The 23,618-nt window shown below is 50.0% G+C and overlaps 2 protein-coding genes across 3 annotated transcripts; one reads left to right on the top strand and one right to left on the bottom strand.

Annotated features, from left to right (window-relative positions):
* Positions 1-496: 496 nt before the first annotated feature.
* Positions 497-20,456, bottom strand: LOC117000974 (cysteine protease ATG4B). 2 transcript variants are annotated; one of them, XM_033069111.1, is made up of 14 exons: positions 20,374-20,456; positions 15,183-15,281; positions 14,691-14,762; positions 12,664-12,762; positions 12,145-12,246; positions 11,684-11,756; positions 10,414-10,493; positions 7,030-7,226; positions 6,017-6,095; positions 5,221-5,366; positions 4,569-4,625; positions 4,001-4,094; positions 2,141-2,246; positions 497-1,875 (listed from the first exon to the last, which is right to left on the bottom strand). In XM_033069111.1, the coding sequence occupies exons 1-13, from the start codon at positions 20,381-20,383 to the stop codon at positions 2,173-2,175; spliced, it is 1,182 nt and encodes a 393-aa protein (XP_032925002.1). In that variant the 5' UTR covers positions 20,384-20,456; the 3' UTR covers positions 497-1,875; positions 2,141-2,172. The 2 variants fall into 2 exon arrangements, with proteins under 2 accessions (XP_032925002.1, XP_032925001.1); XM_033069110.1 differs by having other exon boundaries at positions 497-2,246.
* A 657-nt stretch (positions 20,457-21,113) lies between these two features.
* LOC117000840 (peroxynitrite isomerase THAP4-like) lies at positions 21,114-23,346 on the top strand. Its single transcript, XM_033068890.1, has 2 exons — positions 21,114-21,234; positions 22,104-23,346. Exons 1-2 carry the CDS (start codon positions 21,158-21,160, stop codon positions 23,344-23,346), a joined length of 1,320 nt encoding a protein of 439 aa, XP_032924781.1. The 5' UTR covers positions 21,114-21,157.
* Positions 23,347-23,618: the final 272 nt, after the last annotated feature.

The following is a 23,618-nucleotide window of genomic DNA, read 5'->3' as shown; positions in this document are numbered from 1 at the left end:
ACTGAAAAGCCAGAAATACCTGTTAAAGATCTAAAATCAGCTTACGTGTTATTGGGGCTGTGTCAATACTGAGGTAAAATCTTGTCCGGCAGAGCTGTCCTTAAACATGAAACCATGAATATGAAATAAACAGTAGAATCATAGACTGATTTGGGTTGGAAAGGGATCATCTTTTTCCATAGGCAGGGACACCTTCCACTAGACCAGATTGCTTTCAAGCCCTGTCCAACCTTGCCTTGGACACTTCCAGCGCTGGGGCAGTCACAGCTTATGTGGGCACCCTGTGCCAGGGCCTCAGCACCCTCCCAGGGAACAATTCCTTCCCCATCTCCCATCTAACCCTGCCCTCTGGCAGTGGGAAGCCATTCCCCCTTGTCCTGTCCCTCCAGAGTCCTTCTCCAGCTCTCTTGGAGCCCCTCTACAGCCTGGACTCTTCCGGTGCACTGCATACTACCCACCACCACCTTCAACATGTGCAAGGACATCAGGACAGGCAAAGATTTTATATCTGTTTATTCAGATAGAAATTGAAAGCAGATGAATGGAGCACAGCCCCACTTCCTCTGCTGCCTCTTCCCCTGACTACAAGAGAGAAGAGGAGAAGCAGGCAGAAAGCAGCAAATAATAATTTAGTGACAGAAGCATTGTGGTTCCCAGTTCAAACCTCTGCTTTCGGGTATCACAGGGACAGTTAGAGCATCAGTAGGTCAGTCACGGGGGAAACAGGTCATTTCTAGCCTGGTGGCACCACCCTTGGGCACACCACCATCATATCTGACAGGTTCCAAACCTGAATGCACAAACCAAAGCTTTGTAAACAGGGTTGCAATGTGCAGCACGCACCAAGGAAACTATGGCAGCAACTTCCCTTGCAGTGTGCATGGAGACAGCTCTCCTCCACCTCTCTCTCTGTGGAGAAGGGCCCTAGGCAGAGCTACCATCTTAAAGTAGCTAAAAATTTCCAGTATATTTGGACCTTCTCAAAGCATTCTGCCCTTCTTAGGATGGTTACCTGACAGGGTACTCCAGGTTCTCCTACAGCACCTGTGGTCACACTCTGCAGGGAGGGGAGCTGGCAGAGGCAAGGTACTGACACAGCTTGGAAACCTACTCGACCTTCAGGCACATCTTCTGCTTTGGACAGGGAATGTCTGACAGGAGTAGCTGGAGGAAGTGCTGACCAACCCACCCAGGGCACCTCAAGAGGTTTTACAGCTTGGGTTTTTGGCAGGACAACATCACTCCCTCTTTGCCATGCCAGCACACTGGGGGACAGGCAGAAGCCTGGCACATGCCTGGCAGATCTCTGGTGCCCCCAGCTCTGGACTCTCTTTTTCCAGGGCTGTGGAATTCAGTTTTCTGTTCAAAGCAGCTTTCCTGAAGGTACTTGCTGTAGACACTATTCCATTGTAGAAGCACATGGTTTGACTCACTGAGCAACACACACATTTTCTATTCTTCCATAACTTCTGTTACTTAAACTGGGATTGAGATGCTCCCCAGCAGCACAGCACTGCTCCACACTTCACTTATTGAAGTCCCAGTCACTTAGAAGTTGCCTCAATTGCCTTTCCACAGTGTGTGAACAGGAGAGGTAGTGCTGAGTGTCCTGCAGAGCATGAACAGGAGCTGTACCGTAGGGACCTGCACTCCGGAGGCTTCACAGCTGTCTGTGGGATGTGGCTGCTGTTCCCTGGCATTGTGAGCTGCAGTCCAGGTTGGCCAGTGAGAAGGGAAGCTGCTAAAGGCATTAACTGGATGTTTCTCCTGCTAAATGACAGGTGGCCTCTACTTAAGCTTCAGAGGGGAGTCCCCATGGAAGGATTCAGCGCTCTAACGATTTCCGTGCCTCCCCCGGAAGGCCCAGCTGACCTGCTGATGTAACAGATAGGCTTTGAACTCCTAAGCACCACTGCATCCACTTCCAGCAACTGTTTGCTGCTGAGAAATTCCAACTGCAGCCAGTAAGGCTGGAACACCCTCTGGGTTCTTCATCCCACTGCAGACACTGCGCGCTCAGCTCCGAGGCTGCACGGAACGCCAGGATGGACGGGAGGCAGGGATGGCAGCAAGCGCCTATGAAAACCGGTAGCCCCAGGCTCTCGAAGGAGCTTCCCTCCCCCCTTCTCCCCACACATACACAAATTTGCAGAGTCAGTTTCCTATTTGATTTCAAAGGGACAGGATTTCAAAGTCTTCATCTTCCGAGTCAAAGAACCTTTCCAATCTGTCGGCGTCAGAGGAGTCTGGAAGAGAAGAAGAAAGCGCTGCCTCAGTGGGATGCTGTTACTGTCAGTGACACCAGCAGCTGGAGGGTTTCACAATTTGAGTGCCAAGGGCCTACAAGTTCCAAAACTCAGTGACAAACCCAAAAGAAGGCTCTGAGGAGGATAAGAATGTCAGTGGTATGGAAAATGCACTGAGCACAGAAGCACATCATCTTTCACAAATCCAAACACATTTCTGCTGCCACTGTTTTGTGCAACCTTCCTGTGCCCCAGCTCTGCATTAGCAGGAGACTGTTCTGCCTCAAGAGGTTCAAAACAGGAGAACTTGCCCAGATCTGAGCTAATACCCATGAAGATTTCTGTCCCAATTAAGAGATACATTTACCCTTATGTATTAGAGCATAGTTTCTACTACAGCTGTTTTTTGTGCAACTGTTAGGAAATGTAGTTACAACATACACTCTCCTAAAAGCAATTAGCACAGCTCACTTTGTAATGTTAGTAGATCCCACCTCTCCACCCTTCCAGCTGTATGGTGAAAAAGGAGCTCACACTTAAAGGAGAAGGAAGCAACTTTAGCATAGGGAGAAATAAAGGAGAAACCTTTATTTGTTCAGGCTGGACACTTACAGAATCCAGGAATGGTTTGAGTCGGAGGGGACCTTAAAGCCCATCCAATCCCACCCCTGCCATGGGCAGGGACATCTTCCACTATCCCAAGGTGCTTCAGGTCCTGTCCAACCTGGCCTTGGACACTTTCAGGGATGGGGCAGCCACAGCTTCTCTGGGCAAACTGTGCCAGGGCCTCACCTCCCTCACAGGGAGGAATTCTTTCCCAATATCCCTGCCCTCTGGCAGTGAAGCTATTCCCCCTTGTGGTGTCACTGTGTGCCCTCTCCAGCTTTCCTGGAACCTCTTTAGACCCTGAAAGGGACTCAAAGTTCAATTACTCCTTCTAGTGAGAGACAGAACAGAAATGGAATGGCCTTGGCAGATGAGAGAGGCTCTACAAGCCAAGGAAGAAGGAGAAGGACAAGTAGTCCATTACAAAAACATTTTTAAGAGTAGGAAAAACAACATTAGGGACAGTTTAAGACAGGCAAGCATCAACTGACAGTTTAAGGGAATTGCGCACTCCTAACAGCAAAGGACAGTATGATAATGAAAGCTTTTGAGGAAGGAGGGCAGGGAGAGAGGGAGAGAGACCAGAAGTGCAGGGTGCAGGTTGCCAGGAGGCCACCCAATGCCTGGTGACAGGGTAGGCTTACCCAGCCAATGGCTTTATCTCCTGCAATGTTTGTTCATGTTGATGATGCGATAAGCAGAGCCTGACAGGCAAGATTAGTGCCCAGCACTTGTCCTTTTTCCCACTGGTAGTGGTACATACCAGGAAGGAGTGTCTTATGCTGGAACTAAGTGAGACCAGCCCTATCTTGGAACATTTTCATTACCTACAAACTCAGTTTTCAGCCTTTTCACTGGACACTTTTGATTCCTCCAAGCATCCCTTCAGAAACCACAGAGTCACACTGCCAGGACAGCCTGTGAGCTTGTTTGTTCTTCTATTCAGTCACCATCACCATTAACAGATGATTCTAAAAAACATCCTGACACACTGTGGGACCTGCAAACCTCTAGCTGAAAGCCAAAGAACTACATCAATTGACCTAAGAACACCAGGTTAAATTCCAGGTGGAACAGGAACATACTAGAAGTCCAGAAACCCAAAGGGATCAGCTCACCCTCAGCTCTCCCTCCCTGTGTGGCCTCACCTGGTGTGAGATTCAGGACATCAGGGTTGGAGAAGTGTGAGGGCTGGCGTTCCACCAGCTCGAACATGGGCAGCGCTCCTCTGACCAGGGACAGCTGTGGAGACAGAGCAGAGCCATGAGAACCAACAGCTCTGCACTGCTGGTGCACTTCAGGGGTGATAATGATCTGTTAGGACTTCACTGGAGCTGGAAAAATGTTTTTCACAGCTTTTGAATCACATCATCAAGAGGATTTCAGAGCTCTGCTCCTTTTGGTAGTTTAATAAATTATTTTAATAGGCTTAAATGGGGTCATGCTGCAGAGAACATGGTCTCTGTGCAGTGGTTTGGAAACAAAACAATACCTCATATTTCTTTTCCAGGGACAGAAAATCAGAGACTCATTAAAGTTAGAAAACAACTCCAAGATCTTCAAATCCAACCATTCCCTCAGCACTGCCAATATCAGCACTAAACCATGTCCCCAGGTGCCACATCCACAAGCCATTTGAACACTTCCTGGGATGGGGACTCCACCACTTCCCTGGGCAGCCTGTCCCAATGTCTGACCAGATCTATAAACACAAACCTTCTTGATTTGCTGGCACCAGTCATTAAAGTCTGCCTCTGTGTTGCAGAAAAAACCCTGAAAAAAAAAGAAGAAAAAAACTTAATCCTTCTGTATTTTAGATTGATAATTTCAGACTTAAGGCCCTGTATCAACACCAAGTAATGATCAGGACTGGAAGCAGTTAATACTCCTGACTGCCTTGCTTTAAAAACATGCCTCACACTGCCCTGTTAAACTGAAGGCTTGATGTGACCAGGCTATCCAAGTGCTGGAATCATCAATGTTCTCTTTACTGCAGAAGGAAAACCAGGAGGAACAAAGGAAACAAAAGGCAGGCATCTCAGGCTGAACAGAAAATAAGCCATGGTGCATCATCATATAGATTCAGATCTGCCCATCAGAAGGCTGGAATCAAAGCCCAATCTAAACCCAGGAGAATGACACTGCTCCATGAGGAATGGTATTTAACTGCCATGCAAGGGGGATTTCCCTGGGACAAACCACCCTCTGTGAGGAGCTGCTTTACCAGTGTCACCAAAACCCAGGGCAGCACCTGCCCAGAGCACTGCAGAGTACCCAGCCCTTCACCACCACCTCTGCCAGCTCTCTGTGGAACAGAGGGACCCCAGCAGTGCCCCTGGGGTGATGGGGAGCAGGAGACAGGACACACCACGGCAATGGAGGGGTCGAGCTCGGCGATGCTCATCCTGCACGGAGGGTGCTGGCAGTGGAAGCTCTCGTCGGGGAGGCAGCCGCTCTCACTGGGCTCCACTGCTGGCTGTGTGGTGTGGGGATCCAGGTAAATGAGCTCCTCACCTGGGCAGAGGCAAGGACACATCAATGGGAGAACCCTGCCAGAAGCTGAGAAGTGGTGAAAGAACAACAGCAGAGCCAGCTCACAACCACACAGAGGAATCCACATTCCAGGGACATCTTGCTTCCCACCACTTCCCCAAAAGCTTCTCAGCCAGCACAACCACGGTGGCCACTCCACTGTGCCACCCTGGGATTGAGGCACAGGCACTACTTGGGTACTGTTCCTGCTCATCTCTTCCTGAGTGAGCTCAAACAGACCCCAGAAATCTAAAGCACAAATAACCTGAGGTCTCTGGCAGAGGGGAAACCAGAGGGAAGAAGAGAGTAATAAGAGTTTGTAGGGTTTGAGGGACACCTAAAGAAAGAACAGTTATATCCAGCCAAGCTGAAGAACTCTGAATGCAGGAAGCAGGCTTTATGCACTCCACACACCAGATTTAGTGTTATGCAGTGGAAGTTTATGGCCACTGTTCAAATCTACATCACTCAGGTGAGAGGTTCAGCCTACAGCAGCCTTCCACACTTCCAGCAGGAAAGGAGAACCCTGCAGCATGCACCACAGGCTAAGCAGAAGAGCTGTACCACCCCACAAGCAGTTTTTAGCTGGGGGGAGATTCTTTGGACAGTTTTTGCATCCTCTGGGCACTCACCTACATAGCCAATGAAGTAGTGAGCACTGTTTGGCTTCCCTCCAATCACTCCCAGGGACTGGGGCATCATGAAGCAGTGCTGGAAAAGCAACACAGAAAACACACAGCTGACAGACAGTGAAAAGCAGGTGGGAACAAAGGCAAACATCCAAAAATGCAGTGGGAAAGATGGACAGGGACATGTAAAATCAGCAACTCTAGCAGCAAAACCAGCCATTTCTGGAGAAAATCTCCATCAGGCTGCAACACAAGGCTTTCTAGGAACATGGAAGCAGGTCAAAAAGACTTTTAACTGCTGACAGGAGTAGACAGGTGGACCAAATGAAAGAAGCTGCACTACTCCAGGACTTGGTATGGGCAAGTCCTGGCTCTGCTGCAATCACTGGCAAGATCCCTGGAGCTGTCATCAGGTTGCAACAGTGCTCTCAGGAGGGAACAATCATTCAGGAAACAGTTCAAGTTCCTCATCCACCTGGAGCAGCCAAGCATGATTACTGAGTTAAGAGAAGTAACTTCCTACAAATCTGAATCTGGAGCTTTCTTACCCAAGCTCAGAGCTTGCTAGTATTGTGCTCCCTGTCTTGTGCACACCCTAAATTCTGCAGCTTCTCAATTCTCCAACCTGCAACCACCTGACAGCTCTTAGCCTCAGAGTGCAGCACCAACTTCAGCATCCGAGCCACAGGGAGTGTGCAACACTGTATTAACTAATGCTCAGGTTACCACCAAGCAGGGTACAGCTGTGCTGAACAAAGGCTTCAGCAGGTTGGTACCACCTGCACACAAAGTGGGGCTGAGATCTAAGTTGTGAAGTAAGATCCTCAAAAGAAAAAAAAAAAAACAATCCAACACCTCAAGCCCCCCATTTTCCTGACTACAGCTTGCAAGAACCTATATCCTGACCTCTGACAAGGATTGGCTCTAAACACATTTTTCTTTTGCAATGACTTCTGAGTAATTACTTAATTCACAAGAGCATCACCCCAGCAGGAATTCAGCTCCAGATTCCCTACCTTTAGTGTTTCGATATAGGCTTCATTGATCTCTGTGAGCCCAAGGCGGAGAGGTATCAGCAGCACCAGTGGTTTCCATGGGGTGAGCCTCTCTCTGAGCCCCACATCCTCTGGGCACCCATTATAGAGCACATCTGACTCCAGGGCAGGGCATGCTGCAGCTCCAGCACACGGCACATTGGACTGGCACAACCTCCCTATGGAAAGGGAACAGCAGCACAAAGCATCAGGACTCTGTTTCCAGACCTTGAGTCATTCCTCTGATCAACAACTGCTCTTAAGCAAAAGCCTACAGCACTTAAACCCAAGAAGAGCTTGAACAGGTTGAGTGCTGGGGCTGTGTGTGCAGGGCTCAGCCTCAGCTGAGCTCACACCAAGCCACAGCACCTTGTACTCACAGCTACCAACTGCTGGGCAGTGAAAACGCAAATTCTTCTAGGTAAATGAGCAACCACCTGTGTCAACAAAGCTGGATGAGTTGATTAGAAGGTGAGACAACTGTCCTGAATTCACAAAGCTTGTAGGCAGAAAGAGGAAAGTTCTGGAGTGTCCAACTCTGGAGGAGTTCACAGGTGGTATGAATGAACTGAGTGAGGACAGCATTATGAGTTAACACAGGAAATAGTCACTGTAATTCAGTGCTGTAGCAAGATACAAACATGGTATCTGTCTGGAGTAGTTATAACCTTCCTAAAGGTCATAAACCTTCATAAATTTTGTTGGGGATCATTCACAAGCTACTTTACAGACCTAAAGCAGTATGGTCATTAAACTCTGCAATTTCAGCATGAGCTCTGCCTCTGAGTATGGGGCAGCAGAACTCCTCAGGGCATACACATGACATAAGCACCCTGCATCCTCATCCTAAAGGCTTGACAAACACACAGCCAGGCTGTAATGCACCCAGGTTATGTAAATTCTGATCCAGAAACGACTCCAAGCCTACCTGTTTCACTGGCCAATTTAATTACTTGCTGGGTGTTTGAAAAAAAAAAAAAAACCCAACCCAAACCCCAAAGAAACCCACAGCATGATTAAAGAATCATGAAACCAAGGCAGTTGGACAGAATGCCAGAGGCTCATTTAATTTATTCCCAGCCTAAATGGAATGCCAGGACACCGTAGCAGGTAGGGCATGATGTAAACAAACACCTTACTCACCAGCCATTTGTCATTTCAGCTGGGTATTTGTTCACTACTGAGAGCTTCAAACCCAGCTCAATGAGGACAATATTACACCCAAATTAAGAAACAGGACTTTGATCTAAAGCCTCTTGCAGTTCCTCCCTTTACTGTTCCTCAGGAAGGGAGAAGATGTATGTGTGCATCTGAGGCACAGACATAGTTACCAGAGGTTCTGAGCAAACTCAAACTCATTATTGGTAGCAATTTCTCCTGTTAAAGTAGGTTTTTTGTTGCAGCAGCCTGCCTGTCCAGATGATCTGATATCAGCTGCCAAGCCAGGGCTGTTGCTGAATGGGGTGTCACTGCAGGTTTCCTCATCAGGCAAAGCACATGGCAATCCCTCACTGTGTATGAACATATCTACCTGCAGTGTAAGCAGCAGAGAGCTTGGCACAGGCTAAATTCACCTTGCTGTCTGGCAGGCTTTGCAGTTCTGTGGTGCCACAGCACAGCAGAACCTGCCTAAAGCTTCCCAGCTGGATCCAAATCATTTACCACAAACATATTCCAACAGATCTGACATGACACCTCTCCTGCTGCAGCTGCTGCTGGCAGGTACTGGCTTTAAACTGTCTTGGATTCTCACTAACTTTGTGATGCACAGGATTCTCCTCCATCTCAGGCCAGCTGAGATGCCCTTTCTCATGGAACACTGACACAGAAGGGAAAAAGATCAATGTTTCTTCACTGCTGTAACAAATGACATTTCCTGTGAACCTTTGGCTGAACCCTATCAGTGACAGAATTAACAGATGTATGAAACAATATTACTTTTATCCAAGATGTTTGGCCACAAGGTATCACACACACACCTACAGACACATTACACATCAAAGCCACTCTCACAGTGACTTTCAGATCTTGAACAGGTACATTATGATCCACATTTGAGGAAAACAAGCACACATCTCCCTGCCCATGACAAGTTGTATGGACTGAACAGCCAGTGCCACACAGACAGAGCCTGAAGCACACTTCAGCCTTGTAGCCAGCATGCTTCAGCTCTAGAAGTGATACTTGCAGGCTGAAGATGAAAGATAATCCAATTTCTGTTTTAAATTTGGCCTTTTTTTAAGCCAAGGGCATCAGCACACAACTTCAGCTGAGGTTAGACAGACACCTCTCAGTCAGATCCAACTGAGACTACCTGACAAGAGATGTGACTTTATAAAGTGACTGTCCTGCACTCCAGGCAAAAATTGCCTGGCTATTGATCTTGGCCTTGTAGCAGCCAAGCCAGCCTAAATAGTGCCTGCCACAGTCTCACCTGTAACCCTACACCAGCTGTTTCAGAGCACTGCCCTGGCAGAAACACTGCAACTTGTGCCGGGTGGGCTCATTGCCTCAGGAATTAGCCTGAAGCAAGCCATGGGAAGGCTGCTGAGGCCAGGACCATGCAGGGTTGCAGCAACCAGCAGTGCAGGTGCTCAGCTTTGTAGCTTTGGTTACTGCAGTTCTGCAGCCAGAACAGGCAGGCTCAGGATGGCAAGAAGAGCTGAGCCTCCAGAGCCAGCCTGTCAGCAGGATGCCCCAAAAAGCAAACAAAAAAAGAGAACACAAGAAATCATCAGTGAATATTCCTTAAAATTATGAGTGGTGGATTTCCTTCTTATCCTCTCCCCATGCCAATATTGGCCCTTTTCCTCTTCAGATCTGTTCTGGCTTTCTTACTCTGTCCAAGAGCAGAATCCTCCCTACCAGTTATGTGAGAGAGGAACCAGTCATTTACTGCTTGGTTCTTGTGGCCATAAACAAGTCTGACAGTGCCTACCAAACAGCCCTCATATGTTTTCTGAAGGTTAGCAAACCTTCTCTCCAGATCCAGAGGCATCATCAGATGAAATGAAAGTCAAACAAGTCCCTTCCTTGCCCTAGAACAGCAATTTTCACCTTCTTTTAGCACACCTGGACACAGCTTTCACAGATCATGAGTGTTGGAAGAGATCTTAAAGCTCATTCTGTTCCACCCCTTCCACTATCCCAGGTTGCTCCAAGCCCCATTCAACCTGGCCTTGGACAATTCCAGGGATGGGGCAGCTACAGCTTCTCTGGACAACTTGTGCCAGGGCCTCACCTCCTTCACAGAGAACAATTTCTCAAAGACAGAACATGTACTTCACGCTTGTTGTGCTCTCCAGCTTTTTTTCTGGGCTCTTGCTGCCCAGGATATATCACATTCTACCTCCATGTGAAACTTACGGATTTCTTCCATCACCACTGTGTTGTCCATGGCTATGTGCACTGCCAGGGAACTCCATGTATCAAAAGTTGCAAGTTTTCTAGAGGAAAATGAAAAACAAGTAAGTAATTTCACGATTATAAGCCGCACATTACAAAACAGACTGTGCTAAAAGGTATCTGTTCTATCACCATCTGTTGAGGGTGGGGGCAGTGATCCTTATCTCAACTGCAGATATTCTGCTAATGGGCCATCCATTGAAACCAGGCAGGGCATTGTTCTTTATCTTTTCACAACCCATCCTTCCTCCAGCCAGTCATTTTCTGCTCATGGCCATTGAGTCCCACTGTGGGAATGATAAAATTACTGCACCCCATTGGGAGTTGCTCCAGCCAGGGGGAAGAGCCCAACATTTCTTACCAAGATAAAAACAGAAGTTTTGGGACACTAAGGGAGCCTCTTTCTCCACTGGACTCAAGAGGAAAACCAGATTTCTCCTCATCACCACTGGACCTTTAGAGGGAAACTGCATCTTGTACAGGAGCACTGCTCCAACTGAATCACATCTGTCACTGCAGGAGGATGCAGCCACCATGGAATGGGACTGCTGCCAACACCCTGCCTGACGGGGTGTCAGGTTGTACTCTGAGTCTGTCAGGGTTTGGAGTTTGTTTCTTTGTAGTACTGTATTTCTATTTTAATTTCCCTAGTAAAGAACTGTTATTCCTAATTCCCATATCTTTGCCTGAGAGCCCCTTGATTTCAAAATTACAATAATTTGGAGGGAGGGGGTTTACATTCTCCATTTCAAAGAAAGCTGCTGCCTTTATCAGCAGACACCTGTCCTCCAAACTAAAACAGCAACTTCTCGTTCTTTGTCCATATATAAGCCACACCTGATTATAAGCCGCACTTCCAGGTTCGGACCAAAATTTTAGTCAAAATGGTGCGGCTTATAATCATGAAATTACTGTAAGTAATGAAGGATTACTACAACTACAAGGCAAAGGTGGTGGTATATCAGAGAGAAGAACCTGGATTAGGAGAGATTGGTGTTATCAATTAAGCTGTGAAATGTGCTTTGACCTGGGAAAGCTGCTGTTAGGCAATTCCAGCCTATTCCAGGGCGCTGCCTGCTCACCTGCTGATGTGAGGGGAGAATGGTGAGAGGAGGGAGGGTGTTATTAAAGGTAGCCCATGCTCCAAAGTCAGGCAGAACCCTATCAGGTCAGAGGTACCACACACCAACCAGCCCCAGTGCCTGGAGGAAAGGAAAAGGGCAGCACTTACTTGAGCACCTGTGCGACCGTGTTTGGTCCGTACCACTGGCCTATGGATTTCCCCTCCCCGACTCCCATCTGGGCTGCAGCACAACAAAAACACAGAATAATATAGTCAATAATTTCATCCACAATGAATCCCTTCTTGATCAGGCTTGTATTTAATAGGGAAGAATTCTCTATTGAATCAGCAGTGTTCACTGTTTCAAAGGGGTGAGGAACACATCCTGAAGGATTGCAGAGCAAATTCCTTCCCCAAAATGCAGCAGCACAGAAGTTCAAAGGGCAGTGCTGCCTCAGAAGGAGCTTTTCCCAGTGTTTAATCACTAGACCACTCCTATGATCTGAGTTCTGTTCACCCCACATGAAACACTAGAACAGGCTGCTTCTCTGATTTTTCAGAGCAGTTTGTATCAAGGTGAGAGCCCCCCTTGGCCCATTTGCTACATCTGAGCATTTATTCCTTCTTACCTATCTGGTGAATAGAGTAGTAGCTGTCTTTTTTGTCAATGAAGGCATTAAGAACGTTGAAGTAATCATCCATCTGCCTCTTCCCTTTTATCCACCTCCAGTCTAGGACAGACAAGGGGTATTTGAAATAAACATGGTACTTATTAGCAACCAGAGGCTGCAAGCTGCAATTCTCTTCCTGTGTACTGACCAATTTAATTTTCACACTGTCATATTATTACTAGGCATTCCCAACAGTAAAGGGCTAATTTTAAAATAACAGAAAACATTCTTACAGCTGGGATAAAGTCCCATCACCCACAGGAAAGCAAATAAACACAAAATCAGAAAATACAAATATCCCCAGAGAGTTCCAAGTAGACTATTCTCTCAACAGCCCTGAACTTGAGAAGAGTGAAGAAAAAGTTATAGAACCCTCAGTGATTCCCAGCTGTGTCCTTGTTATCTCTGCTCTTCCAAGTGCTGCACTCCTGGGAGCACATGGCTCTGGAAGTCAGTGTGGGCTGTGCCCTGGTTTACCTCTTCCCAAATGCCTGCAGACCAAGGCCTGAGCAAAGATCATCTGGCCACAGCGCAGCATGCAGCCCCAGCCTGTGTCAGAGGTGGGACCAGTTCCTCCTGGAAACAAGGATGGAAAAATAAACAGGGAATGAATGGTAAGACAGTGCCAAGAGGGAGAGGAATGGATGGGCAGCAGGTTCACCAAGAAATGAGGCAGGGAATGAGGACTAACTTAGCTCACACACCCAAGACTGAGAACTAAAAATGTGGTTGTTGATGAGTAACTTAGTGGCATCCCTTAAAAATAAATAAAAAAACTCCTCTAACGCTAACTGAAAGGGGAAAAAATTCCAAGGGAAATCCAAACAACCCAAGAGAGAGCTGAATTTCTCAGGAGAACAACAGCCCTTGAGCTTGGCTGCAGACTCTCAGCCCAATTCAGACACATTTCTACACAAAAGTGTTTGTTAAAGATGACTCTTGTAATCCTCATCTTGAGAAGGCAACTCATCATGCAGAACAAACCAGTCCCAGGGAATTCCTGCATCAGAAGTGGCCATGAATAACATTTCAAAGTGAACAATGTAGTCAGGCCAAAAAAAAAAAAAGGCACCAGCCCAAAAAAACTTAGCCAAGTTGTGAAAAAAGACACATCCTACATATTGCTGGAGAAAGCTGGATATCAGCTCATGCTGGAAAGTCTAAGACAAAGGACACAAGGTTGAAAGCATTTCCCTGACAGACCTTCCAAAGGAAACTGCTGCTCCTCCACTGCAGCTCTGGCTGTTACTACAAATAACCAATATCAAATGTTCAGTGTGATCACAGGAGGTAATCTGTGCCTGGGCACAGCTTCTGCAAGTCTTTGTAATGCTGCTTTTTTTTTTGGTCTTAAACAGGGAGAAAAATCCCCTGGAGGACTATTTAATCAGCTTCTCAATGGTCACCAGTTGTCTTCTATAACTTCACCAGTAATTCATAACACAGACAAATTCCAAGTGCTAATGCTTTACAAAATTAGCACTAGACAGTTCCCAAACCCTTATAATAATTAAGTGGGCTAGCACAGAGGGAAGGGATGAACAGTAACAGGGATGACTGGGAGAAAAAATACTGAAATAGGTTTACTGTACATGACATGCAGATCATATCTATGGTGTAAATGGGAAATGACTCAGAAAATGGGGTCTGTCTTCACTCCACAGCCTTTAATGACTCACAAAGAAATTGAAATTGTGTCTGTGAGCCAGTTTAACATGTGCTAGCCCTTTGTTCTCAAACATATGTTTAACTGTGGTGCACAAACATGAATTTAAAGGGATTAAACTGCATCAAAGATGTCTCAGAGCCTGTGAGGCAGAGGGCTGCCCAGCAGGGAAAGAACAGCACAAGCCAGAAGGACCAGTTAGGAAGAAGTCTCTTTTCCAAACCTGAGCCATGCTCCTTTCCCACTGACTGCTGGGGATGACAGTGACAGAAGGGGGACATGGGAAGGCCTTGGAGCCCCATTCACCTGCTCTTAGATCTCCTCTGATACACCTTGCACCCAGCACACAAACCAAGCCCCAGAAGAGGCCATGGAGAATTTCTTAAGGAGTCAAGACATTCTCCTTGTAACTACAGCTCCTGTGTGAAACAGACACTTCAGGCACCTAACTACCCCTAGACAAACAAAACCCCCAAGCAGAGTCTGGAGCAGATGCACAAAGGCAGCAATTGCTGTATAATTTTCTAGGTTCCATCATTTTAATCCACTTCAAGCCCAAGACCATCATTCAGTAATATTTCACACTAGACTGATGTAGAATGTGATGAAGTACAAAAATCCTCCCATGTTGCCTAAAACAAGAGCAGACTTCCCAAACTCCTCCTTGTGTCCTTTTAAAAACCACTGCTATCCCTCCTACCCAGGGGGATGAGGAATTCTCATTATCAGATTAACCAAAAGTCTGTCTAATCAATTAGATGAAGCTCATTTTCATTTCAGACTCTTATGAACGGAAATGATGTCATGTTTGTGGGGACTGTTTTATTAGAGTACATACCAATAGCAGGGAAGTTCTTTCTGTAGGTGAACCAAAGTCTAGAGGTCACATCCAACAGGATCTCTTCTTTCTCTGAAAAGTGTTCAGCACAGTAAGGCACACACATGAGGGGGGCATCAAACAGCTAACGCCACCTCCCACTCACCCTCCCAAGGAACTCTGCTCCTCACAGTCTGCAGGCCCAGAGAGGCAGAGTCTGGCAGAGGAACAGGGCAGTACTGCTGTGCACAAAGCACTTCCTTTCCCCCCAAAATAGCTGTAATCAACCCAAAGACACTATGGCCACAGGTAAATTATGAAGCAGCAAACCATCCTTCCACCCCCTGCCTCCATGACATGTCCCAACAACTTCCATATGTAACTTTCTGCACAAAAGTATTCCAGAGTCCATGGAAATGGCCAGACAGACAGAAGCATGGCAGCTAAAACCCAAGTGCAACACTAACAAAGTCCTCTGGAGCCTGAAAACATTGCACTGTGCACACAAAATACCTGTAAAAACACTGTATTTCCGGCCAAGGATCCAAACAGGTTCTTTGGTCTCAGGGAAGTCTTCATACTCAAACCTGAGGGTGTCGTAGGTAAGAGTAGCTAGAAAGAAAAAGGAGAAATCACAGATCTTTGATAGCTTTTCCTTTTGTTTTTAGAACCAGACAAAGCTACAGAATCAGAGCTGCTGTGGCCCAGTGACTGCCACCCACCCCCAAAGCCCCAGGCTGGCAGGAAATGGTCCCAGTGCTCTGCACCCTCAGCTCTGGGAGGCACAGAGGTGACCCAGCCCTGGCTCACTGCTGCCTGCTCCACAGGCAGAAAAGCAGCAGGATTTCCAGGTTAGGCCAGCTCCAGGTTCTGCCTGGGGCAGAAAACATCTAAAACTTCACCTGGCAGCTACAGCAGAACAAGCACCATCCTGCACGTATAGCACTGATGTTGAGGGCCTCTTTTCCAAAATCCTCTAGCAGAGAACATAAATTATGAGGGAAGAACACACAAAACACAGATCACCTTAAGGTGGAAACTAAACCTTGCTCAGTCCCTCCTCAAGAGGCACCAAACCCAGCAGAAGCCTTTACAGGTGACACCCCATTACATGAGGAACAGAGAGCTGTGCAAATGTACTTATGCAAAAGCGACAGGCAAAACTTCTGTCTCTTTTATTGGCTCCCTTCACAGCATGGCATTCATCAGTGCCTAAAATTCCATCCCCTTCCAGGACCAAGCCCAGGTTTCTCTTGGATCAGGGCAGCTTAAACAGGGAGGAAAAACCAGAGGAGTTAGATGAGCTGTGCTCCACTAGATCTGTGTTTGGAAACACAGACTTTAAAGCAGCCTGAGAATTCTGGAAAAGACCCACATGATTTTACAGGTGCCAATTCTGTAACAAATCACCTCTGAAATTTAAAGCAGAGCTGAGACAGACTGTTCTGTGACTTGAAGTGGTGATTAAAAACATCTCTCACAGCAAATGCAATAAAATGTGTGGTAATGTGATGTGAATGTAAAACAGGACAAAGGACTACGTGGCCACAAGCTCCTGTCAGCCCCATTCTTTGCAAAAGCCACCCCTCTCCATGGGGCACACCTCACTTTTGGCTTCTCCAGAGTAACCTGCTGCTACATAAAACACCTTGGCCTCCTGAAGTATCTCAGCCTTCTAATTCCCTGACCTGGAATTCCAATTCCAAATGTCCAAGAAAACACTTGAGCAGATACCATTACTAAGACCAACTACTGTTTAAGCAGGAACTCCAGCAATAGAGATGACAACAGGCTCCTACATCAAATTTTTAATCAGACTCTGCCTTAATTTCAGCCCACAAGATTTAAAGCATGTCTTTAAGACTGTTCCAGGCACCTTTAGGATTGCGCAGGCCACACGTTCCCATTGCTACTCCATGATGTGACTCCTCAGCAAGCTAAGTAAAACAATTCTGCTTGCACAGAAATGTTCCAACAAATTACTGCTCCAGTCTCCTCCTCTAACAAGCTTTAGCAGGAAAATGAATGATTTTTTTCCCATCTACTACCTAAACTTGCAAATGTACAGATTGGAAAAGGCAACAGACACGATCTTAACATAAAAATGAAGTTCTCAGGAAGGTTTTAAAGTTCCAAGGAATATTCTGTGGTTTATTTTGTCAGTTCCTAAGCCTGCCATGTAGCCAATTCTCTGTCAGGAGTCTCAAAAATAGCTTGAAGGAAATGAGTGAAACGAGGATGCTCCACAGGAACATCAAGCTATCCACAACCCCTCCTTCTCCTTCCCAGCAGTATTCCATGACCTGCTCAAATATCACAACCTCTGCAGCAGCACAGTCTGCAGGGCACCAGCTCCTTAGCAAAGACAGGACTTGCAACTGGACTCTTCACAGCAAGGATCAGCAGCTGGGAAGGGGCTGCTGGAGTCTCCCCTTCCACCAAAGCTCTAAGAGGAAGGGGTCAGCAGACACAGGGGGATCTCCAGCTGCACCAGCCACATGTTCAGGGAATGCAGCACACGTGTCATGACACTGCACCTTGGGGAGCAGAGTCCCAGCCTTGCAGCCCTTCAGCTGAATGCCCAACATCTGGCTCTGCACAAGGCCTGTGTGTCCAGCTGTGCATCCCAAAGAGGTGGTCAGAATTTGTGTTGGGATTTGGGGAGAAAGCACTTGAAAAGGCACAACTACCAAATGCAGGAGTTCAGCTTTCCCATTCACAGGGAAGAAAATTCAAAAGGTTGCTCCCAGTTAGTGTCAAGGACATTATAATGGGAGCAGTAAACTCTCCACAAGGCTTGAGGTCATAGGGTGTTTCCTTTACAAGCCTCCACCTTCATCTGTTCCAGCACTTTTCCAAAGTCCATCTATTGTGCCCAGATGGGCTAAATACCAGCCAGTGGGATCCAAACAATTTCAGCAGGGCACAAAGAACATCACAGGCTGCACAGGAGCCTTTCTCTGCTTCTTACAGCCAGAGATGAAGAGAAATACATCTGGAAATTCACCAAGCAGAAATCCTGTTTGAAGCTGCTCCTCTCAGAGCTGCAGAAGCTGGGTGAGCTCAGCACATTTCTCAGGCAGTGCTCCAAAACTTCACCTTCAGAAAGCCCTCGGTCTATTTTAATTACCGACCTCTGAGCATCCAGGACAGTGGAGCAGCAGTTTCTGCAGGGAAGGATGTGCAGTCTCTGCACATCAAACACAGCAGCTCAACTTCACACGGTTTTATAGCTAAAAAGCAGAGTGTCAGCCCTGCACAGCTCACCCTGAGAAAGGTAGCCTTGCTTTCCAGGAGCCTTGCACACAGTGGGAATGAGGGGAGGCTGGCTGGATTGCTGCCCTATGGGATCTGCAGATCATCCCAGAAAGCCTCAGCAGGAAAGGCAAAGCTTTGTACATGCCACAACAGAATCCCAGAATGGTTTGGGCTGGAAGGAACCTTAATGCTCAGCTCATTCCACCCCCTGCCATGGGCAGGGACACCTTCCAATAGACCAGGTTGCTCTAAGGCCCATCCAGCCCAGCCTGGAACAATTCCAAGGATGGGGCAGCCACAGCTTCTCTGGGCAACTGTGCCAGGGCCTCCCCATCCTCACAGGGAAAAATTTCTTCCCAATATCCCATCTAAGGCTGCACTCTGGCACTGTGCAGCCATTCCCCCTTCTGCTGTCACTCCAGGCCCTTGTCCAAAGTCCCTCTCCAGCTCTCCTGGAGTTCCTTTAGGCACTGGAAGGGGCTCTGAGGTCTCCCCAGAGTTTTCCCTTCACCAGGCTGAACACCCCCAGCTTTCCCAGCCCCTCCTCACAGGAGACATGCTCTATCATCCGGATACAAGAAAAACTCTCTAAATACACAGAATTAGCGTATAAGTTGACACTTTCCCTCCTCTCTCATGGTCTTAATCAGCACAATGAAACACTCGAGACAGAAACATTGTCCCAACTTGTAACAGACACACCCAGAGGCACAGCTGGGGGCTGGGAGCAGTCCCTAAGTGCTGCTGCCAGTTTGAAAACGTGCTGGAGGCCAGACCTGTGAGGGACATTAACTTCATCTCCCACACCACAACCAAAGCCATTTGCTTCCCCATCAACTTTGGGAAATGAGTAACAACAAGTGAAGGCTTGGGAGAGTCAAACAGAAACACGGCAGGTGATTTTCTCAGCACCAACCACCTTGGTCAGTCTGCCTGCTGAAGAACTCTTCACACAAAATAACAAAGCTGAGCTTTAGAGCGTGGCACTGAAGGAAAACCAGGCTTTGCCATACCTCCCTTCCCAGGCTGGTCTTGGGGCTTCTCCATTCTCTGAAAAGGCCTGGCTCTCACACCTCCCACTAAGGCCACCACAAAAAGGCTCAGAAATGAGGTGGATGATCTGTCCCTTACCTGATACAGGTACCTCACCCAAGGCAAAGGAGGAAACACAATTGGATGTAGAACATTTCAAAGACAGCCAAGAAGAAAAGATAAATTCACCACTCCAGTTTTCCATTGCTGGAAAACACCAAACAGCTCAAACCCTTATTTCTGCCCTTTGCAGGAGAAAGATTAAATCTTTTCTTTCCCCTAAGCTCTTTCAAACAAAGACAAATCCTGATTATCCAAGCACCAACGAGGAGCTAAGAGACTGACAGAGAGGAAAGTCAGGCTACTGAAGCGTGGTGCTTTCTTGAAGGCTTGGAGCAAACAGTTCCAAGTTTTGCTGTCAGCTCCCCATCCATCTCAGCAGCAGGGCTGGACTTGAAGGGGCTTGAGCTCAGAAATTCCCCTCCTCTCACGGAGGAGATCCAGCCCCACCATCCACCACAGCAAAGTCTTCCTTCCCTTGCACGGCTCCCACCAAAGGAAAGCAAACACATCTCGGGACCAGGGGGTGCGAGTTCACCCAGCAGTCCCCAGCTGTGCCACTGAGAGCAGGGACGCTCTCAGCCGGACCACCCTGACAACAAGGGCGGCACGAAGGCCAAAACAAGGCAGGGCAGCCCTGAGGAGGGACAAGAGCTCCGGATCCCCGGCACAGCCGGGCTCGGCCGTGCGGAGGAGGAGCCCGCGGTGCACAGGGAAGCGTTTGTTATTACGAACAACGCTGATCGCTGCGGAGGGGGTGGCAGCCGCTACTACGCTAAGGCTGGAGGTAAGCGGGTCCCGACACAAGTGCCAAACACTTATTTTTACTTTACCCCGCACGAAACCAAAATCTCTACCACAAACAGCTTTGCCAGAGCCCTCTGCGAGGGTGATGAGGGGCTGAGTCGCCTTCTCACCTCCCGAAAGTCACCTTCTTACCTCCAAGCCGCCTTCTCACCCCTCGAGCCCCCACGGGGAGCGGGGCACGGCGACACCAGCCCTGTCCCCGCTCCCCGCTCCGGTTGCCCCCCGGGCAGACCCGAGCCGGCGGCAAAGCCCCGAGCTTTCGAGGAACGACGGCAGCAGCGGGGCTGGTGAGGGCAGGAGGGACTCGCCGCCCGGCTCCGGCCCACCCCGGCGGCCACCGGCTTCCCCTTTGCCCCACCGGGGGAGCGGCCGGGCCCCGGAGGGCCGCGGCTCCCAGGGCCATGCCCAGGGCGGAAAGCGGCGCATTCCCGGCCGCCCGTCGGGAAGGCCGCGGCGGGGAGCCGCGGGCCTGGAGCAGTGGCGGGCTGGGGAGCGCCGAGGGGAAGCGCGGCCGCCGCGCCGCGGGCAGGGCCCGCCCGGGACCCACCTGCGTCCATGGCGGCCCCGCCAGGCTGCGGCCGCCGCCGACACTCACGCCCGGCGCGGCCCTGCGCTGCTGCTGGCGCGACGCGCCACTCCCGCCCAATGCGAGCGCCGCTCGCCGCCGGGCTCCGCGCCGATTAGCTGTTGTTTGCCTCGTCACAGCTCGGCGCGCCGCGCCGCTGTCTGCGGACAAGGGGGCTGCCATGTTGCCGTACGGAGAGGCAAAGCGGAGCCCGGGGAGGCAGCGGACGGGCCGTGGGGCCGGGGCTGGGGCTGGAGGGTGGCGCGGAGTGTGAGAGCTCCGCTCCTTGCCCAGAGCGCCGAAAGGCGGGTTCCGTGACATGTATACCTAAGGAATAATGTGATAAATGGGCGCCGCCATCATGTTGTACGGAGCGGGCCGAGCCCCGCCCCTCGTTCCCCGTGAGAGTAACCCTCTCCACCATGCCCGCCCCACTCGGAGACGACTTTCACGGCTCGGCTGCCACGGAAGAACTGGCTCGTCGGGAGGTGGACACCCAGCTGCGCCCACGAGGCAAGCGAGAGGCGCCGGGAGCGAACTCCCCCTTTCCCCACCGGCCCTGATCCGTACGGCTGCATTCGGCCAAAATGGCGGCGGCCATGTGGCGGCCGCCATGTTGTGCCGTACAGAAACCCCTTCCCCAGCGGCGAGGGGCGCTGGGGTGACCCGGCTCCGCCATCTTGCCGTACGGCGGCGCGGCGGGGCCGGGGCCGGGGCGGGGGCCGGGGCGGGCCCGGCCGGCCGAAGGCGGCGGCGGCGGTCGGAGATGGTGATCTGCTGCGCCGCCGTCAACTGCTCCAACCGGCAGGGCAAGGCGCGTTGCGGCGCCGTCTCCTTCCATAGGTAAGGGCGGCCCGCCCGGCCCGCCGCGAGTGCCACGGACCGGCCACCCGCGCCCCTGTCCCGATCCCCTGTCCCGCTCCCCTCGCCGGGCCCCCACGGCAGCGGCTGCCCTTTGTTTCCCTCAGGGGAAACCGGCTCGGGGCTCGCGGATCCTGCAGCCCCGGCCGGGAGCGGAGCGCCCCTCGCCGCGGGGCCCGGGCTCTCCCCGGCCTGTCCCCCCGCACCGCCCCGGTCCGTGCCCCGCGGCCCGTCCTGCCCGTCCCTCGCTGGGGATGCTGCCGCCGCTGGGTCCCCGCGCTTAGTCCCTGTCCGGGAGTCCCACTGGAAACGGAACGTGGTGCCCTTGCTAAGGGGCTTTCTTCCACTCCAGGTATTGCTACACCTAATTAAATGTTACTGAACACACCCGGTGTAAGCAGCAGCCGGGTCACGGAGGCAGCGCCGGACTGCGTGTCGGCTGAGCTGGGTGTTTTGGCGGTGGTCACATCCTCCTTCCTTGTGCACAGGCTGTTCCTCGTGGGGCTGGTGAGCAGCATAATGGATCGATTGCTGATCAAAATGGAAACAACACCTTTTAGTCCTGCGCTTTTTTGTGAAGAGGAGCTGTTGATGCAGCGAATGACAATCAAATATTTCAGCCCAAAGTGAAATAATTCTTAAATGAGTGTAATTTAATTCTTAATGAGCGTAACTTAACCAAAACACAACTTTCCCCAAAATCTCTTAAACGTAGCCATTGCTTTGCACTTGGTCATCTTAAAGGTCTTTTCCAACCTCAACAGTTCTACGATTCTATGGTTCTGTAATTCTTCAAGTACCAACCCTTCTGATTTCCAAAATACAGCTTATTTTGTCTGTTCCTTTTTTAGATTCCCTCTGAAGGATTCGAAGCGCTTGATTCAGTGGCTGAAAGCTGTTCAGAGAGACAACTGGACTCCCACCAAGTATTCCTTTCTTTGCAGTGAGCACTTCACCAAAGACAGTTTCTTCAAGCGGCTGGAAGACCGGCACCGGTCGCTGAAGCCCACTGCTGTCCCTACCATCTTCCAGCTTGTGGAGAAGAAACACAACAAGCTGGATTATGTCAGGAGCCGAAGGAAAATAGCCAGGAAGGTGCCGGTGCGGGATGGGGAGGCCCTGCGGGAAGGAGGCGGTGAGGTAGCGCAGAAGGCCCCGTCTCCTGGCCAGGACCTGATGGTGACGCAAGGGACGAAAGAGATGGAGGAGGCCACTCTGCAAGAGGAAATAGAATCGGTGTCCAAGGAGGAAGAGGCCCTCCACAGCCAGCTGGATGGCCCTCGGAGAAGGACGTTAGGGGATCATTTGGGTGCGAAGCCTGGAGCGCAGAAAAAGCCTGAGAGGTCTCCTGTGGAGGACTGTGCCAGGGGCAGCTGTGCGGGGAGCTGGGGGGCAGACAGGAGCGGCGTCTCGGTGGACGACTTCACCCCTCCTGGCTCTGGTGCTTGCAAGTTCATCGGCTCCCTCCACTCGTACAGCTTTTCCTCCAAGCACGCCAGGGAGAGGCCATCTCTCCCCAAAGAGCAGCTAGAAAGGAAAAGGCCAAAGAGAGACGTGGAACCCAGCTGCAGCAGCCACCTCTTGGGACAAGACAAGGCCGTCGCAGAAGTGTCCCCGACATCATCCCTCACCGCAACCCCCCAGAAACCCTCGCAGGGTCTGTCGGCCTCCCCGGCAGACCTGACCCCTCGGCCCGCCACCGAGGCCGTGCTGGGGCGGAAGGGGGACACGGACGCCAACCCCATGTCCATCAACGAGGTGATCATGTCGGCCTCGGGGGCCTGCAAGCTCATCGACTCGCTGCACTCGTACTGCTTCTCCTCCCGGCAGAGCAAGAGCCAGGTGTGCTGCTTGCGCGAGCAGGTGGAGAAGAAGAACGGAGAGCTGAAACTTCTGCGGCAGAGGATCAGCCGCTCTGACAGCCAAGTCAGGAAGCTGAAGGAGAAGCTGGATGAGATGCAGCGCAACAGTTTCCCTTACTTGAACAGCCTGATATCCCAGGACTGTGGTCAGTATTCCCAGGGGTGCTGCACTCTGAGGTGGAATTCCCTCTTTTTCTCAGGGCCGTTTAAGCTGGAGGCTGTAAAGTCGTGATGGGGAAAAGGTGTTGTCTTGGTTTGAAAGACAAGTGTCTGCTAGGGAAGGCAAGAACAATTATTATAATTTTGAAATTAAGGAGGTCTCAGGTAAGATATGGGAATAGGAATGACAGTTCCTTACTAGGAAAGCTAAAATAAAAATACAGTAATACAAAACAACAGAACACTGACAGAGTCAGAGTACAACCTGACATTCGTCAGGCAGGGTGTTGGCAGCAGTCCCATTAAATGGTGGCTGCACCCTCCTGCAGTGACAGATGTGATTCA

The sequence above is a fragment of the Catharus ustulatus genome, chromosome 10 (assembly GCF_009819885.2).
Source record: "Catharus ustulatus isolate bCatUst1 chromosome 10, bCatUst1.pri.v2, whole genome shotgun sequence".
In the NCBI taxonomy this organism is placed as follows: Eukaryota; Metazoa; Chordata; class Aves; order Passeriformes; family Turdidae; genus Catharus; species Catharus ustulatus.
The sequence above is the reverse complement of the archived record's forward strand: the minus strand, read 5'-3'. Positions and strand labels throughout refer to the sequence as shown.